Consider the following 18,715-nt stretch of genomic DNA (forward strand, 5'->3'; position numbering starts at 1 on the left):
CCCAACAAAAGGGTCATCTCGTCTTGTTGCTGTCTGACTGACCTAAAGTCAACATGCAGAACTTATTTTGGGAAGGACAGCACTTTACTCGAGACAGCTCAGCATTGCAGAACGGAAACGCAGTACGCAGTTGAAAGGAACCAAACAAGATCTGGATTTAGTCCTGATACAAAATTCCTTGGTTCCAGCTAGCGTGGATTTACTGAAGAGGGAAAGGGCCTGCTGGTACCTGCCCTTACACCCTTCAGTACACTATAATATCCAAACACACTGTTATTCCCTGACACTTCTGAGAGGAATCTACTTTCAGAAACTGCTAGCTCCATTGCTTTAGCACAATTTTTATACCGAGGTGAAAACCATGAGAAAACATTCAATGTTACAAAGTGGAAAGGAGGAAAAAGGCAGAGTAAGGTAGCAAAGTGTCTCCACATCAGCCAGGGGAGATGCACAGAGAACAGAAGAAATACATGTTCTCCTTCTCAGAAATTGTGTGTCTGTGTGGTACAAGTAAGAGGATAAAAAACAGGATCTGTCTATTCACAAAAACTAAACTACTCATAAGTCTGGTCAGCTGCTCCTTCACGGTTTGCCTCTCAAGAAGAGCTGGGACTTTTTTGGCAAAGTAGTATCACATGAACTGAGGGAATGTTCTTGTGGCTTCATAAAAATACAATTGTTTTGACAAATATTTTTTTCCTCCAACTTGGCAGTACAAGCTCTACATGTCAATTTTTTGTTTTATTTGGAAGGGCTTCTAAAACAAATTAGATTTATGGACAAGTTTTGTCCTTTTGGCTAGTTTAAGTAGACACTAGCTCAACACTAGGAAAGAAAAACATATTCTCAGCTAAAAGCTTAAAATGAATATTGACTAAAGAACTCAGGGTACTGATCTGCTACAGATAAAAGCAGCGTGCCTGGGATGATACTTGCTCTGGAAATACACTGCTGAACTGGACTGTCTCTTAGTGACAGGTGGAAAGAAAGAGCTGCACAGAAGTGGATAAAATAAATTATACACAAACCAGTGCGAAGGTTAAACTGCTGTTAACAACAGTGTTTATGAGGACAGACACTGAAGGTTCTGGCTTTTTATTTGATAGCTACTAAATAATTAGATATAGGAGCTGTGATTATTTTTTTTAAGGTAGTTGCTTGTTCAGGGCGAAGTTAGTATTTATTTGATTTCAGACTGAAAGAAGTGAAAACATGGACAGCATATTAGCACTGGGACTCAGGGTATCTCCAGAGATGTCTGAAGAAATGTGTTGTTTTCTGCACACACAGCAACTTTTCCGTCTGCTAGTTTTGTCTGTATTCTCTTTTGCGTGTCTGAAAACCCTAAACTCTTCTCCGGCTTAGACAAGTTAGACAAAAAAAATGAGACCTTCCTACTAATTCAATAAACGGTCTGTGTACACAGTATGTGCACATTTTTCTGCTTTTCACTTCTGTTGGTAAAAATAGGATAGGAAAACGGTTCTAGCAGCCTTATAGTAAATCTTAACTAAGTTTCAGTGACAGTTCATCAGATCGATGTATGAGCGTTGAATTTTATGACAGATTTATTCACAGAAAGTAAATAAATATGCAGTAAAATAATGCTGCTTGACTTTTTTTTTTCTTGTAGGCCACGTCATTTCATCAAAACAAAGCTTGCTCTGAGAAATGTCAACTCAGGTAAGGTACGCGTTTTTACGTCAGAAAACAGTTCACACAGAGCAAATGGAATACTTTGCCATTTCGACACAACTTTTCACCTTGGTATTTTAGACTTATTATTCTATTATATAACATCTTATATCAGGTTCATTTGATACAAGGTTAATATGAAAATCCCTGCTTGGAACAAAATTTTACCATAATGGGCCCCAATTCTTTCCACCCCAAAGAATGTTTTTACAAAAACAAACCAAGACAAACAAACGAAAACAAAAACAAACCCACAACACTGAATGGTCTTTTTGTTTGTTTCAGTTCTCATTCAGGCAAAAAAAAAAATCTGTATCAAACTTTGCTATGCAACACACACAGTGTTTCAAGCTGCTGAAAGTGCCCAGCATCCTGACCTGGATGTTAGCGGGAGGGAATTTCACGACACTACTTACAGCAGTGTTTTGCAAAGTATCTCTATCCTTTAAACCCCTTCTGCTGGAGAACTGCTTCTCAACTCATTAATGCAGCAGCGTGAGCCTGAAGCCTAGCAACCCGCTACAGTTTGGGCTTCCCAACGATCTGCTCTCAAGAACGAGGCAGAACTGCGCTGAATCTGCAAGAGGATCACACAGCTTCCCACCAGCTGCGTAGGGCATCCAGGGACACAGAGCGGGACCCAGAGAGAGCTCCTTGTGCCCAATTTGGAACATCATTTCCCTGATTACAGTAGGTCAGTGCTCTTCTGGTTCATTCAGACCCCACAAGCATCAGCCACTCCACCTCATTCACAGCAACGGGTGTCAAAGGCTTGCCGAATTTTGCTCCTGGAATGGTAGGAGGGCAAAACATGCTACTCTCACCTCCAGTTAGCTACAGCCAGGGTACACGCAGCTTCTCACCTTCTGTTAACGTTCACAGTGGCCTACTGTGCATAAACTGGCCAATTCTTCTCAAAGTCCTTCACCCCATCCCTCTCCAGAATGACAATACACGGAGTTTAGTCCTCTTTCGTCCTTGGAGATGTCTCTCTCCACCTTGCTCCCAGCTGCTGCTGTTCTCCAGGTGCTCACACTTCAGAGCCCTTTTAAGCCTAGCTCTTGGAATTTAGAGACCCCTGAGCTCTTGGTGACAAGAGGGAGGACTCTGTGCACAGCCACCGAAAACTTCTTAGCTGTTTCCCTCGTCGTCATCATGTCCCCCCTGCCTTCACATCTTGCTCACGTTTTCTTCCTTTTCAACCCATTTCTTTCCAACACACAGCGTTCCCCATCACCTATTATCACTGAGAATTTAGGCAGAAGTTGTCCCCTCGATGTTCAGGGAAGAGTCTGCAGTATTCGGGGAATTTCATTTCCTTGCAGCAAAATATGGAAAAAGCCCAGCAGTAAATCCTCAGCGGAAGATCCTCTCAATCCCAGCCTCTAAAACTGGCAGATGCTGAACAGCCTTTTTGTACTCTAACAGAAGAGTCCATCATCCCAAAGGAGCTGCCAAGCCAAGCAGCATTGTGGACACCAAACAAAAACAGCTTTAATGAGAGCTTTGTTCCTGGGTAAACTATGGAGCGCGTTATTGTTTGCCTGAAATTATGTGTCCTAATAGAAAGATTCATAGATCTCTTCTGGTCCTTGAAGCCTCTGAAGATCCTATTGTTTTCTAGCTCTTAAAAACAAAACGTGTATTAAGGAAACAACTGCTGACATTGAGCTATCCCAGTAGTAGGTGGCTGAAAAGAAAATGCAGCCATGTGATGTGAGGAAGAAGAGCAATGAGCAGTTTGTGTATTTTTTCTACGGCCACAGGAGGAACTCAGCATCCCTCACAGCCTCCCTTTGCTGCAGATGGGGAACTAAGATAGTCTGTGCCCCAGGAAGCCTTGCTGCCAAAGAGACAGAGAGGATGTAGCCATAAAAGCTAGGTAAACACGAGGGAGCATGTGAAACAACACAAAAAATGTGGCTGAGCAGACACCTACGTGCCCCACTACTCATATCCACAGCAAGAGAAGACAGGAATTATTAACCAGTGGAAGAAAAATCAATGTAAAATTTTGTTCTACACAGTTTATACGGAAAGAAGAAAGAAAAAATTTCCCGTCTTCAAATATTCTGCTGATGAAAGAAAACATTAGATAGGAATACCATCTTGCTTCCTGCAACCCAGCTTGTATGGCTATGATATTTATACTATGCATTATCCAAAAATCATACTCTTCCTTTCGAAACTTGATTCTCATCTATCCGTAACTAATGTAGTCAGACCAGTACTGAAACTGAGCTAACAACACTGAGATGGTATTTTTTGTTTTTATTATTATTTGGTCCCTTCTTCCCTAGAGACAGTAGGACGTCTTCTGTAATTATAGAAGCTGAGATCTAGTTTCATTCCAAAAACTGAAGAAAGTTTTGGGAAAGTAATAGGGGAAATAACATTTACATCATAACCACTGGCAAAACCAGACACCAGTGACAAATTCAGAATATTTTTTTGTGATATTACATCAATCTGGAACCTGCTAAGTGAGAAAAAAAGCAAGAAAACTGAAAAATAATCTCACATTTCAAATTGACTAAAGGCGCATTCTTATCTGTTGAGGAGGCATGATGACTTTAAAAAGAATTTTAGAAGTGCTCCGTGTCTGAACCTACGTCCAATGGGTATGGTTGGCCCCGACCAGTGCTTGGTTGGCAAGAAGCTCCTCCAATCTTATTCACTGAAGACGAATAAGAGGAGCCTTATCCACCTTCCATTTACTCCTGCTTAAATGAATAACTTCACACTCTGTAAGCAAACACACATGCCTAAGTACATATTGTTACAGCTTTTCATGTTGAAATTGGTTGCAGCAGCACAAGGCTGCACAGGCATGTATTGCCTGAGGATATAATGGCATGAGAAAAGAAAGTGCTCTTTTGGGGTCACATGGCTCTTCTGCAGTCATTCCCACGCACCCGTGTCAGATAGGGTGAGCGCAGATCTGGGCTAATGCGATCTTACAGGCATGGGCAGAGCCCGAGCAGATGGGGCTGCCTTCTTCCCCAGTTAAACTGCTCGCTGCGGGATAGAAGGCTTGACTTTTCCCCTGCTCAGCTCTTGTGCCATCGAAGTCACCTGCCACCCTCCCTGCCTCCAGGACTGGTGAAAGTTCAGCCCGTGAGCCCAAAGCAGAGTTTGAAAACACAGCATTCTGCGTCGTATGCTCACACGCCACGCATGGAGAGGAGAAGGTAATGAGGCCAGTACTTCCTGCACTCGGGATTCGCTTCAGAGCATAAACTGCCTTCCACACAGATTGGTGGAACTGGTGGGCAAGCCCCACCTCAGCCCTTCCACAACAACATTACAAAGGTCTTGCCCTAGCGAGATATAAGTCATACTAAAAACACAGTAGTACATCTGATAATCATTTTAGACAGTCGGAGCAAACCTGAGAAATACAAAAAAAACCTGAAAGTCATTTCCAGGCTCAGTCCTGTCTCCCCAAAATCCCACAAAAGCACATGGGACATTTCATTTGGAGTGAGGTGAAATGCTGTAGGGTGAGATGCCTGGTCTGTTTTGTAGCATGCTGTCTGTAAGGCAAAGTTAATTACTGCTGGATCTGTAACATGTTGGCTCTGGCCAGTAATGAAGATGTTTGATTTTCTGATTGCTAGTTAACTCCAAGGCTACAGAAAATTATTTGGAAATACGAGGCAGAGGGACTAATCAAAACTTAGATCAGGTGAGTCTGGGTCTCGGAAAGCATGTCTTAAAAATAAGGTATCAAGTGTAAGCTTAGTTGAGTCCAACTCTCTTATCCATCATAGCTTTGTTTTGTGACTGTGACTAACTCATCAGGCTTGTGTGTCTAAGTTGCAGACAAAGAGAAGTATCTTGTTTCTTTTCTATGAGTGCTGGAAGGGATTAAAGACTGTGAGGCAGTCAACTATTATAGCTACCATGGGTGTGTATAAAAACCGAAGAAGTGACCTTACCTTTTCCACCGTGACATTTCCAGAGGTAGTATTTCTGAGCACTGTCTTATACTCTGTTACATACTGCAGGTAAGGAAAAAGAAAGAAAAAAAAACAGTTTATGCTGAGCAGATCATCAATGTAACTCTATCACCTAGTATTTCACAAAAAGGAGGCTACTATCAGGAACTTTCTCTGGAGACCATACTGTGGAGGAAATGATCCTGCCTTGTGCAGGAAAAGGGGAGCAACAGCACATGCGGCTCCTTCCCCATGTGGGAACAGAGAGGTGCTATGTGACAACCGAGCTCCCACGTTTGGGTAGGAGCAGAGGAATTCCCCTCTCCTCTACCCTGCTCTTGCTCATGCACCACACAGTTGCACTGGCCCCTGTGGAAGGCAAGTGGTGCTCGCACTGTTTCACCACTAGAAAACGGTGAGACAGACATTAAAATTGTCAGTAAAGCACCTGGAAATCAAGGCCAACAGTTTACTTTGATAAAGAAGCTAGACACCTCACAAGAGCAGGGCACTTCTTTGGGTCTTACTTCTTCAGATACAGCTTTCATGCTTGCCAATTACCTGTGACAATGGCAGCACAGAGGCAAGGAGGACTTGAATTCATCCCTGAACATACAGAGCCCTGCAAAATCACACCATTTGCCATGGAATTCGTATGTCTGATTACATCAGGTGCTTTTAGAAATTCCATCTACTGCAAGTTATATGACTTCTTTCTGGCCTTTTTGTTGTTGTTGTTTGGTTTGTTTCTAAATAACAGCAGTCACTTGGTCTCTCTGCAATGCAATTCATGTCCAAAATCCGCACATATCTTACCGTTCGGAAAGCTGCAGCAACAAGATTTGCAGGAAACAGGTTTCTGTAAAATACAAACGAGAAAATGAAATATTTCTTTTAGAACTTCTACAATGAATGCATCAGGATGTTCTGCTCTCAGAAACTAAATTCCTTTTGCAAAGGCAAGCACATTGGCATTAGCGAGGTACGTACTACAGCAGAAAGTCTGGCAGCGTGGAGCAGATGTCTTGCTGCTTCTCCAGAGGCGTGACATCTCCACACCTTCTCCTCTTGCTCATCCAGAAAGCCCCTGCTTGCACCCACAGCTGACCATTTGGGTCGGACACCAGAGGCAATCAGACACGACGCTAGTTAAACACAGCAGCCAGTGGCTACACAAACTGGCTTAGCCACGCTGGCTGCAGCAACAGCTTACGGCCTCCAGGGTTCGGCAGATTTTTAACATTACTCATGTGATTACAGCTTGCCCACAGCACGAACACGAAGGACAATCTAATCAGCACAATCCACCTCAGCGAGCAGCTTAAGCCTTCAGCACAACAAGGTCGGCTTTCCTGAACACGAAGCTGAAGCGGAACAATGCCACGGGCCAGAGCTGTCTGCGAGTGCTGGAGCGGTTAAACGGCATGGATGAACGTAGTGGCAAATGGTAGGGAAAGCTGCAACACCCGAATTCACGGTGCCTTCACCCAGAAATGCACATTGAGCAGCAGGTCTGTGCAGAGAGGATAGCGTGCAAAGTGACAAATGCTCGCATCGGGCACTCGGTGCATCTATTAAGCAACACAGACAGGCAAAATGATTAACTGGGGCATGTAAGGAAGAAGTTGCTTCTTGTTGCATTTTATAGTTCACCGGTTGTTTTTAATGCCACGCTTCCTTTCTTTCCATACGGTGGGTAAAGAGCATGAGCTTCCTGAGCCAAACAGCAGCTTTTTTTGCTGTGTCAGAAAGCAAAATGGGCACAGAAGCAGCTCCTCACCAGGCAGACGACAGGACCCTAGCTGATGAGGGCAGGGAGGCCGGGGGGATGAACTGGAAACACTGCCAGCTGAACGCAGTACGGAGGGACAGGAATTCTCTTGGTAAGAAAACAAAAGACCTTACCCAGAGCCAATTAATTGTGGCAAAAAGAATTGGGGTAGCTTCTCCCCATCCTTTGCTCCTCGCACTGCACAGAAATGGGCTCAAAGAAAGCTGCAGTTCTCTTCAATCTCTGTCCTGTTATCCCCCCCAGTTTTGCTGTACTTATCCTGGCAAACACAATTTTAAATCAGGGTTTTGGTTGCGATCATCCCACGAAAGCTCAAATCCAAACCACAGCAAGAAACAGAGCAGCAGAGTCAAATCTTCGAAAGCAAGAGGGAGAGGAGCTCACGAAAGATTAAGATACGGCACAGATAAGGACTTCGGTCTTTTCCATTGCACAGCTCTGTAACCCTGCCGCACGACAAGGATTTTCCCACAGCCTTGACAACTATGCAAAGCACATGGCCCTTCATCAAACGTGGGGCTGCTGAGAACTGCCTCACCCCCTCCTCCTGTTGCACTACAAGTGTGTCAGGAGACAGCTGTGTAGGACAACCTGTTTTAAGAATAATTGGACTTTTTGAGTCTAAATTCCACTTAGCATGCAATTTTTTCTCCTTTGCCAATATAGCCGTCTGCCTGAAAGCAGGAGACAGCTCTAACCCTAACAAAGATGCTTAAGAACTGCTCATGTAGTACACATGGAGCTGCTAAAATGCAGAAATGCTTTCGCAGCTGGAACTTTTGGGTGCAGAAAAACCTCCCAAAGTCAAAGCACACTTATTTCTATCTGGAGTAAAATGCCACATGCATGAATGGGCCAGCTCAGTGCATATTTTTAACCAAAAGAAAAAGGAAAACATGCTGTTGGAAAAATCAGAACACATCATTTCAATTTTTCGTATCGGGGTGGTTATTAGAAAAGAATTGACTGGATTTTGAAGGAGCAGAGAGATGAAAAAAGACTGAAAACCACCCAGAAATCAATTTTTTTTTTTAAATCAGCTTTTCCATCCTGACAAAACAAAACCAAAGGAAGCAACCCCAAAGCCCAAACAATATGTTTCTCCAGCGTTTAAATGTGGCCGAGGAACCCAAACCTCCATAATTTACACAGTACGTCAGGCATGGGCCCCAGTAATTAAACACTAACTTAACGACAAGCATATACTTAAAGCACATACTTGAGTGATGTCAGTAGCCCTACTACATGAAGACAAGGGGCAGGTTCTTGCTTCAGACGCAAAGCAGCGCACTAAGCTATTCAAACACGAGCACGCTGCAGCCGCTCTGCTTCGTCCCTGCAGCACCGGCCACTGGACTCGTTTCTGAGGACAGAGAAGAGTGTTTTTGACAGTCCACCAAGTGGTAAATTTGGCTCTCACTCAGTTCAGCAGCTCAGGAGGACCCAAAGGTTCCCTTGCATCACGTGTTTTGTTCCGTCCAACTTTTAAGCACACCTGACTAGTTCACGGCATGTATAGTAACGTTTTGCTCCTCTTTGTTTCAAATCCTGGTGATTAAGAAAAGCTCCGAGCTCATAAAAAGCAATCCCCAAATACACAGCTTGTCACAGAGACACGAGTTCTGCACAGACCATGCTCATCCCTCACTAAGATGGGTTAGCATGCGAATTAAATTAAGCTTTAATTACATGTGAGTCAGACCGCAGGTTTTCAGCTCCATCACGTAAGATGTCTTTGTGCAAAAACACCACCCCAGTGCCTAAAAACCAGGGGCCAGGATGCCGGGAGCTTCAGGAGGAGACAAAAGCCGCCTCGTGACCTGCCTGGGCACATCTGTGCCCGCAGGCTTCGCTCAGCGTGTGTGGCGAAGCAAAGCTCACCGACCGCAGCAAAGCAGACCCGGGTCTGTCCCCACGAGTCCGCGTCCCCAGGCGAGCCGAGGGGTCGCGCAGGGAAGCGCAAACACCCCTCCTGCCCGGGTGAAGCAGCGAACAGAAAAGCTGGGTAATTGGGCGTGTGAATTAAACAGGGGTGCCTGCCAGCTGGTGCTCCTGCACGGCCCAGATCTGTAGGTTTCTAGCTCTGGATGCCCACACCAGACACGGATAGGGAGCTGAAGGAAATCAGCACGGCTCTGTCACTGGATTGCCGGTTACTGCTGCTCGTTTTGCTGTCCCCGTCCCTGCCACTGCCGTGCCCTTGCTGAAGAACGTGGTCGGCTTTTCGCAGCGGGTTATCACAAGAGCATGCCCGCGAGCAAACCCTGAGTCTGGGTGATAAGGAGCCTGGCGCGGGGCTCTGGGATCAGGCAGCCTGGGGCCCATGACGCAAAGAGGTGAAACCTTCGTAGTGGTGGAGTATCTGATACAGAGAGACTCTGTGCCCCTCTCGGAGCTGCAGACAGACAAAAAGAACAAAAATCCACAGCTGTCAAGAGTAACAGCTGCACCTTGGGGCCGGAGCGGCAGCTGGGCTCAGCAAGGAAACCCCCACGTACCTGCACATCGCCTGGTGTGAGGAAGCACCAATCTCAAATTCTCTTAAAATAGGAACCAGATACAGCGACAGCACCAGCAGCAGAAGTTTCGGGGTTTGCATACTTTCTGTTTGGCTACTGTAAAGAGCAGTGCCTGTAAAGGCTAAAGAAAGATGTATTTTGCCGTGCCAGAGCTCACACAAAAGGGAAAGGGGGTTATCGGAGGTGAGGAAGCACAGTATACCCCAAGTGTGCAACTGCAGCTCCACGGCAGTGCTCTGGAGGCTGTAGCTCCCACTCTTACCGATTTTGACATTATGGTCAAATTCCTCTCTCCTCCTTACCCTGTGTCTTTCCACCAGTGGGGTAAGGCTGGCACAGGAACTCCTTTGCTGCATGTATAAGGGATTATTATTAATCACTGTTTCTAAATGATCCTTTTGCTAGAGCTCTGCAAACTGCTTTGCTCTGGCAGCAAAACCATGAAGGGAAATCCAGGCAAGCAGAACAAAACCCTAAAATAACAAGCATTCCTCTTCTATTGCTTCTTACAAAAAGGTTCCACTTCTGAGGCCAAAAGTCTTGCTGTTGGAAAACGTATTTTTCTGAGGACGCCTGGACCAAATGGGTGAACATTAGAAAAAAAATATTCTGTGTTGTTATCTCCTGTTTTTCAATGAAGTCTTTTCAATGGTAGGAGTCCACCGCCAGCAACTTCACTGCCATCTGAAAATCTGCCAGAACACATCACAGTCTGGATTGCTCTAGTAGCTTTATTTTTCTTTCTGTCTCAGGATTTTCATTCACTATCACACAAGAATTTTTCTGGTCTGCATTTCTGTAGGTATGTGGATGCACAATGCATGTCTTGGATATATACATTAATTGTGAGTGTGTGCATCTGCTTTAACTCGCAGAAACTTGAAGATGTTATTTACTTATAACAGATATTTGATAATTTTTTTGTCTTAATGGTCCAGTCTGTATTTACTTTGCCTGGGAAATAAAGCATAACTGGGAGGAGTCAGCAGTAAAAGGGAACTAGTTCTGAGAGAAAGGAACACACATGTTCAGAAGCTTTCTACAGATAATTTTAAAGACATATACAGTGCAGGCAGGTGAACAAAAATGCCAAGTGCTTACTACCAAACTCAGTCAGCAACCCCTCCGCTTCAAGGGAGGATCCAGGCTGAGAAAATGACACAAGCGAAGGCGGACAGTAACACTTACTATTTCTCCTTTTTCTGAGGGTACCCCAGAGTTAACAGCTAGTCGTCCAGCTACAAAACCTCGTGGTTAGCATATCTCAGGAACATCCGCATAACTGCAGCTGCTCCCAGCCACCTCTTAAATCTAGTTATCACCATGAAGGTGGCATCTTCCCCTCCTTTTCTAACTGTAAAGTTTTGCTCTCCGTTTCCACACCAGGATTTCAGAGTGGAAGACTAGGGCTTTAAGGAGCAAGCGTTTCTGGGGTGACTGGTGTCTGAACAAGTGCTCTGGAGCCCACCTTCCCCAAGGTCCATCCTGGCCCTCTGCTCCGCAGGCCACCTGGCAAAACGCGGCCGCTGCTTTTCCCTGTGCTCGAACTCACGCCTGCCTTTCTTCCGCTTCGACAGCGCTTGGAGGTAATTCACGGGCTTGCTCACAGCGCCGTGGGTACTCCCTTTGGCAGCCCAGCTGGTAACCTCTGGCAGTGAGACAGAAAGGAGCAATAAAATTTAAACTGCAGTAGGCTTGTCTGTCGGCCCGAGAAACCCTGACCTTACTGCTTGAGGCAAACACCTGGACCTCTGCGTACCCTTCCTATAAAAAGCTAATGATGATACCTCCTTCCCACTCACGACTACTACAGCTAGGGCTGGATTAAAAACAAAAACAGAATTCCCGTCCCAAAGCCAACGCCATGGTTTCAAAATATGTTTTCATCCCAAAATAGGGCAAAGAAAACCACCATCTGAGACCTTTTTTCCACTAAAAGTACTGTAAAATACTTTGTTGAAATGTTCCTTTTTGATGAGTGAGATTTTCTACTCAAGTCGTTTGTTTATAATTCCAGCAAAACATTGACCTCACTGAAACGAAATGTCAGGACCATCTGCCGTTGGAAATTTTGACCGAATCAATAAGTTCCCGCGAAACTGTTCAATGTTGTTGAATCAACAAATACACATCAGAGCCAAAACAAAACTCTGACCTTATTGAAACATGCAGTCTTGACAATTGCCCATCAGAAGCGTTGACAGATCGATAGATTCTTGCAAAACATTTGATGTTGCTGATTCAACCACCTTCCACCGAGCTACGAGCGGGATGTGTTAGTTGGCGGCTGCTGCCACCTCCTTCTCACCACCCCACCTGTCTCTCCCTGGTCAGGCGCTCTCCTCATCTTCTGCTGCTCTGATATTTGGCACAACGGAGCTGCTCCCCGCGTCAGATGCTCTGGAGATGTTCACAAGGCCCATCTATAGCTGAGACCAGCAGCCTCTGGTTCACCAGTGAGTCACCATTCATTTATTTCTGAAGCCCAAGATAAATCTCTTTTCCAGAGGCCACGTCTGCATGCATAGATGTGTATTTATGTGGAAGCTTTAGACTGGGAAACAGAAAACCATGACCAAGTATTAAGATGACCTCCAGACATCGCTGCGACGACGGAAAGCAGCGTCTTTGGTCATTAATTAATAAACTTCCCAAGCGCAGAAAGGATCTGCATCCTGGTAAACGACACCCTGTGTCATCCCTGCAGAAGCCATGGTAAATACTTGACTCACAGCCGTGTCTTCCTTAGGCCACGTGTTGCATGTTTTCAGTACTGCTGGGGGACTCAGCCCGGTTGCTCCTCATTTTCACCTTTTATCTGAAAATGACTGAGCAGTAAAGCCTTGAGGGACACAGGGACTCTCGTGACACAACTGAAAAACTGAGTTCTCTTTTGTCTAATGGGAAGTTTCATGAACCAAAAACCAAAAAAGCTCAGAGCTGCAAGACCCACCCATGCTGAAGGCAATGGTTTCGGCCCTCCAGAGCTGAGGCCTCCTTAACTGAAGACAAGCCTGGTCTCCTGGAGCCTTCCACCACAGCAGGGACCGAGACCAATTCTCAAACCAAAATTCCCAGGTTTTCAAGAACAGTTTAAAAAAAAAATTTAAAAGGGAGAGGTAGGTATTATTTCCAGAGAGTCACACAACTCACTCCATCCCCAGGCCTGTCAGGGATCTACATTAAGATCAGGAGTTTTAGAGGACAGCACAGTGATGGCTCTGTGTCCAAAATCCTCTCTTTCTGACTGAATTTCGCTGTCATGGCTCTGGCAACTGGACTGCCCGGCGTGGCCACCATAACCCTTGCCTGGAGCTCCAAGAAAAAGTTGAATTCAAAGGGCACCACACACGTGCTGGGGGAAAGCCCCCGGCACCTCACTTCCCAGAGGAAATCAGTCTGCAATCAGCATGCTTCCCCCAAGTCTCGCCATAACGAGCAAAACTTTGGAGTGAAGGTCTCAACCCCATCAGCGTTATAACTTGGAAGATGAACTCCCCATCTGCATTTACAGCCCAGAGCAAGAAGCAGCTTTCTGCTCCCAAGTTCACAGACAACATCCACAGTCTCAAGCTCACTGGAGCATCCCTGTCCCATTTCTCGGCTACATCCTACTCCACGCAGCATGGCGACACAGCAAAAAAAAACACCAGCTGCAGCAGCCACGCTAGGATGCACCCCGGGACAGCAACAGTCATCTGCTTCCCAGCACCTACTATCGTGCTGACTCCTCCTTTTGTGATTTTCCTTCACGCTGCTTTTATCAGCTCCTTGCCACCTTCACAGCCAGGCCACCTGCTCCCACTGTCCTGTTATTACTTCTCAACACGGTCTGTCAAGAATCGTCAGGGTTGGCCATAAGAGGTTACGGATATGAAATATATGATGGCCAATGGGCCACTGGACTGGTCCATCTGGAGATGGGGGAGAAAAGGACAAAAACACGGATTTCTAAATATAGATTTTCTCTTTAGAAACTCTTCTTATCTTTGCTGTCATGTCTGTTTACCCAGATGCATCAAAAAGTCTCTCAGTTGAAAAACTGAACTCAAAAAGCCAAGATACAAATTAAGAGTCCTCCCCTCTGCTTTGCGATGACCGAGATACCTGCTAAGCACAGCTCTTCGGCCACTCGGCTGGTACGTTGCAGGTCACCTCCCTTACGCTTCTGTCTACATCTCGGTAAGAAGGCCTGCCACCTCCACAGCCCTCCATCTTCCCTCTTTTCCGCGAACTTCCACACACTCAGTCCTCCATCACTTCCCATCACTCCCTCAGCTGCATCTGCCAGGGGAGCCCCAGCGGCACCTCCCCGGTTTTACCTTATTCCACCACTTCCCTCAGACGCCTGCGGTACTTCCCTGTGACTGCCCTCAGGTATGAAAAAGTGGCAGAATCTGACCCAGGATAACAAGACGCATCAGCCCTTCGCGTCTCGGGTTCTGCACCACAAGTCAGCAGAGCGTGAACGCTGCTGGAAGTCTGGGACTCGAGAAGTTGCCTGGATGTCTGCCTCATTTGTGTAATTATTTCTCTTTTATTTAAAGAGCTGGGCAGATCTCGACAAGACATGGGCTCTGAGAAAAAAGAAAAAAGGTTATGTCTGCAGCTTTTGCCCTCTGTGGAGGGTGCTAACACGCCACGTGATGTTCCGGGTACCTCCTTGATGAAAATACAGGGTTGTGTTTCCACACCTGTACCTAAGGGAGGTGAAGGTGCAACGAGAGGCAAAGGCAGGTTGGGATTTGTGTGAAGAGACCGAACAAAGGTTGGAGGGGGGGAAAATACAAAAACACAAAAGAAAAAGGTGTGTGTGACAGATGAGAAGAGCTGCCTGGCTCCAGAGACGGCCGACAACAGGCAGCGGGGCAGGAGAAGGTGCCGGGCACCCAGCCCTGGTCAAACACTCGCCACCCTCACAACCGCCAGGCCAAAAAAATTAGGAGAAAGGGTGGGAGGAAGGTTGAGGGAAGGCAGGCTGAGGGATGGAAGAAGGCTGAGGGAAGGCAGGCTGAGGGAGCGAGGCGGCCAGCCCGCAGGAGGGAGGAGGAAGGAGGAAGGAGGGGGGTGCCCGAGCGGCAGCGTGCAACATCGCCGGGTCTGTCATCATCCTCCGGGTAGGGAGGGAGGGAGGGAGGGAGAGAGGGAGGCCCTACCTGACGAGGTCGAGGAAGGAGTCCACCGTCTTCTTGCTGGGGGGCGCAGCACCCGGCAGCCCCAAGCCGGGCGTGTTGAGGGCGGATGCCCCGGCGCCGGGGCGGATGATGAAGCCGAGGGCGACGGCGAGGCCGGAGGCCAGCAGCGTGGTGCCTAAGAAGTAGGCGACGGCGATGCCTCCCAGGCGGCCGAGGGAGCGGGTGTCGAGGCTGGCGGCGCCCGACACCAGGCTGCAGACCACCAGCGGCAGGATGACCATGCGCAGCATGCGCAGCAGCAGCTCCCCGGGGAAGGCCAGGTAAGCCACCTGCGCCGGGCTCAGCGCCGCTCCCCGCACCGCGGCGCCCAGCGCCACGCCGGCCACCACCCCCGACACGGTCAGCAGCACCAGCGCGTTGCGCCGCAGGAAGCCCCGGCAGCCCCGCAGCCGCCCTCCTCCTCCGCCGCCGCCTTCCTCGGCGCCCTCCGCGTGGCCGTTGCCCGCCTTCTCCCCGCCGTCCCCCTTCTCCATGCTGCCCGCCGGCTCCATGCTGCTGGCGGCGCGCTCCGTGCTCGCTCGCTGCCTCCGTCCCGCTAGCCGCCCGCCTCCCGCTGCCCGCCCGCCCCGGAGGAGGGAGGGACCCGGCGGCCGAGGGGCGGTGCTGCCCCGGCGCGGCCCGGAACGGGACGGCGCGGGAGGGAGGGGGTCGGAGCGACCCCAGCCCGCGCCGCCGCCGCCGTTTGCCCGCCGCTGCCCGGCCCCTCAGCGCCACGGCCGGCCGAGGGAGGCGCACGGCCCCTCCGCGCCCCCCGAGCGGTGTCCCCGCGGCGCGCACGTGGGCCCTCAGTGCCCCAACGGCTCTCACATGGCCCTCGGTGTCCCCCTTGGGGGCCCCACAGCTCGCATATGTCCCCTCGGTGTCCCCACAGCTCTCAGATGACCGTTCAGTGTCCCCACGGTAATCACAGGTCCCTTTAGTGTCCTCCTCAGAGGGCCCCTCAGTGTCCACACAGCGCACACGTGTTCCCTCAGCGTCGCCACAGCTTTCAAGTCACTTCTGTGTCCCCCTTGGGGGGCCCACAGCTCACACATGTCCCCTCAGTGTCTCCACGGCTCTCACAAGACCCGTTAATGTCCCCATAGTAATCACAGGTCCCTTCAGTGTCACCCTCTGTCCCCACTGCTCTCACATTTCCCCTCTGTGATCCCCTTGGTGGCCCCACAGCTCACATATGTCCCCTTAGGGTCTCCCTTAGAGTGTCTCTCAGTGTCCCCACAGTGCACACACTCCCTTCATTGTCCCCACAGATCTCACATGTCCCCTTTAGTGTCCCCTTTAGTGTCCCCCAGTGACACCACAGAACACACATCTCCCTTTATTGTCCCCACAGCTCTCACATGTCCCCTCAGTGTCCTCCTTGGTGTCCCCCTCACTGTCCCCACAGCTCATACCATCCCCTCAGTGTCCCAGGGCTCACACTGGCCCCTCCGTGTCTACCCGTAGTGCCTCCACAGCACCACACTTGCCCCCAGATTTGGAAAGAGGCTTTGTTTCAGTTAATTTCCTTGACATCAGCAAAACACAGCCTAGCAGAAAACGCGCTGTAAAAATAGCCAGCAGCACATTTGCTTTTTGAGTAGCCCAGACTAATTAAGCAGGCTGACAGGGTGTGATGGGGCCATAATCCTGATTTAATGAGAGTCTTTTCTACTTTCCAGCCTCATGGATAGACCTAAAGATCCTTACCTTGTGGCTGGAGCTCCTGGGAATTGTCACCACAACTGTGTCCACCACCACCTGCCTCAGAGCTCAATGCAGTCTTGACTTGCAGCTTGTTCACACATGTGACTCAAGGTACCAGGTATATTTTTCTTGATTTTCTTTTTTTCCTGATAACTTTTAAGGAACACTTGATTTGTGGAACTATGAGGGAGAATTAATAGGACAAAACAGGAAAGTAAGCATCTGCAGACACTTTCAAAGACATTCAATTCCACCTATTTCAAAAAGAAGTGAAAAGATACCTGGGTGCTTTAAAACTTTTTTTCTTTTTTTTTTAAGCTATATGCTATTTACTTAAATTTAATTTAAGTAATTTAAATTAAAATTTTAGTTTAAATTTATTTAAAGATACAACCTATTTACAGGGCATTGCAAACTGGAAATGTGATTTTGACCTATTCCCATGCAGACCTCAAATATGTACTTGAGGCCCTGAACAGAGAGGTTTAACCTGTCTTTTTGCAAAGGTTGCACTATTTTTTATTATAGAAATAGAATATTAAGTTTATTAGAGACATATCCAGTCCACTTCCTACCCTAGCAGAAAATTCATTCTCCTTACACCCATCATAACAAATGCTGGTCTCACCTGGTTTTAGACTTCTAGTGATGCAGATGCCACAGACTCTCTAATCCATCCCTTACAGAAACCCCACCGTTACTGTTACAAAGTGTTTCTTGATGATTTCCCTCATTGCATTCTAAGCCCACTGTGACTTACTGTACCCACAAGACCACTGAAAATTGTCCTCGTGTGCCTACTCCCTGCTGCACTGTAAAGCCCAATGGAAAAAAAACAAAATGTTACTCCTCTTCTGCCCTTGGCTGTGGCAAAAGTCCTATCGGCTTTAATAATACTCATTAATATCATGCATTAATTAATTAGTAATTTTCATGGATTACTTTAATAATACGCAAATGGTGTGTTCCCATATGCAAACTGAAAACCTAGCGGAGAAATTCAGGGATGCGTGAGCAAGAAGAACGTATGAAATCGGAAAACTCATTGATAGCAGCACAGTGTATGAGGCAAGTGCAAGAATTTAAATCAGGCCTTTTCCACATTATCAATCAATCTCTCCATGGTCATGCGCGGTTGGCTTTGCTCAGAGCAGTGTCAGGAGGACAGCCGGGTGACCCACAGAAGCACACCCTCACCCCAAAATCCTAGATCCCACTGCATGTTTTTCAACCTGTGCTAAGGCTGGTCAGTCTTCCCTTTGGGAAGAACACCCCAACCTAGGGATGCCTGTGTCAAGCTTCCTCGTCATGACCTTATGAGGTTTCAGATTTCCAGCATCCTCTCCGTTTTCTTCCCTTCATTTTTTGATCCAAACACCATTCCAAACAGTTATACTACTCTTAATATTTCTTCTGGTGAACCATATGAATGACCATCATCCCAAAAAAAGTTCTAGGCAGAACTAACTGTTTTTCTGCACCCTGTGAGAGTTCATGGATGGCTGCAGCGATTAACACTGAAGCCTGCTGATTTATTCAGTAGTAAGTGTTGACTGATCTGTTGTGTCATGTTTTCATTTCAGCACTTGTAGATCTTGGTAGCTTTCCAGTGAATGAGCCTGCATGTTTCCAATGTCCACTCCCATGGTGCTTCTAAATTAGGGTTTTTGACTTCCCCTGTTGCAACTTTAAGATTTTGGTTTTGTCTTGGCTTTCACCTGCACCAGGCTAGAGTCCTTCCTCCAGAAAACATCAGAGAGATCACAAGCAGGCAAAAACAAACAGATAATCAAACTGTTCCTTTTAAATGAAACCAAATTTCCTTTTGCTTTGAATGAGGAGAGAGCAAACATAGTTTTCACCACTGCCCCAGGAATGAAGAGGTCC

The 18,715-nt window shown here is 47.3% G+C and overlaps 1 protein-coding gene and 1 long non-coding RNA gene across 7 annotated transcripts in view; one reads left to right on the forward strand and one right to left on the reverse strand.

The window, feature by feature from the left end:
- The window catches only part of SLC1A4 (solute carrier family 1 member 4), a 34,902-nt gene extending 19,200 nt beyond the window's left edge, over positions 1–15,702 (reverse strand). Inside the window, exons 1-3 of the mRNA XM_083832041.1 lie at positions 15,104–15,702; positions 6,453–6,495; positions 5,637–5,699 (exon numbers count right to left, since the gene is read on the reverse strand). Of these exons, the coding sequence (XP_083688167.1) occupies positions 5,637–5,699; positions 6,453–6,495; positions 15,104–15,633 (636 nt within the window). The 5' untranslated portion in view covers positions 15,634–15,702. The remainder of the gene's footprint in view (positions 1–5,636; positions 5,700–6,452; positions 6,496–15,103) is intronic.
- LOC310897900 overlaps positions 15,262–18,715 on the forward strand; it is a 44,107-nt gene continuing 40,653 nt past the window's right edge. For all 6 annotated transcript variants that reach the window (XR_014582688.1, XR_014582689.1, XR_014582690.1 and 3 more), the window contains exons 1-2: positions 15,262–15,402; positions 16,804–16,946. This is a non-coding gene — a long non-coding RNA (uncharacterized lncRNA). The remainder of the gene's footprint in view (positions 15,403–16,803; positions 16,947–18,715) is intronic.

This window comes from Anser anser (genome assembly GCF_964211835.1).
Source record: "Anser anser genome assembly, chromosome: 3".
In the NCBI taxonomy this organism is placed as follows: domain Eukaryota; kingdom Metazoa; phylum Chordata; class Aves; order Anseriformes; family Anatidae; genus Anser; species Anser anser.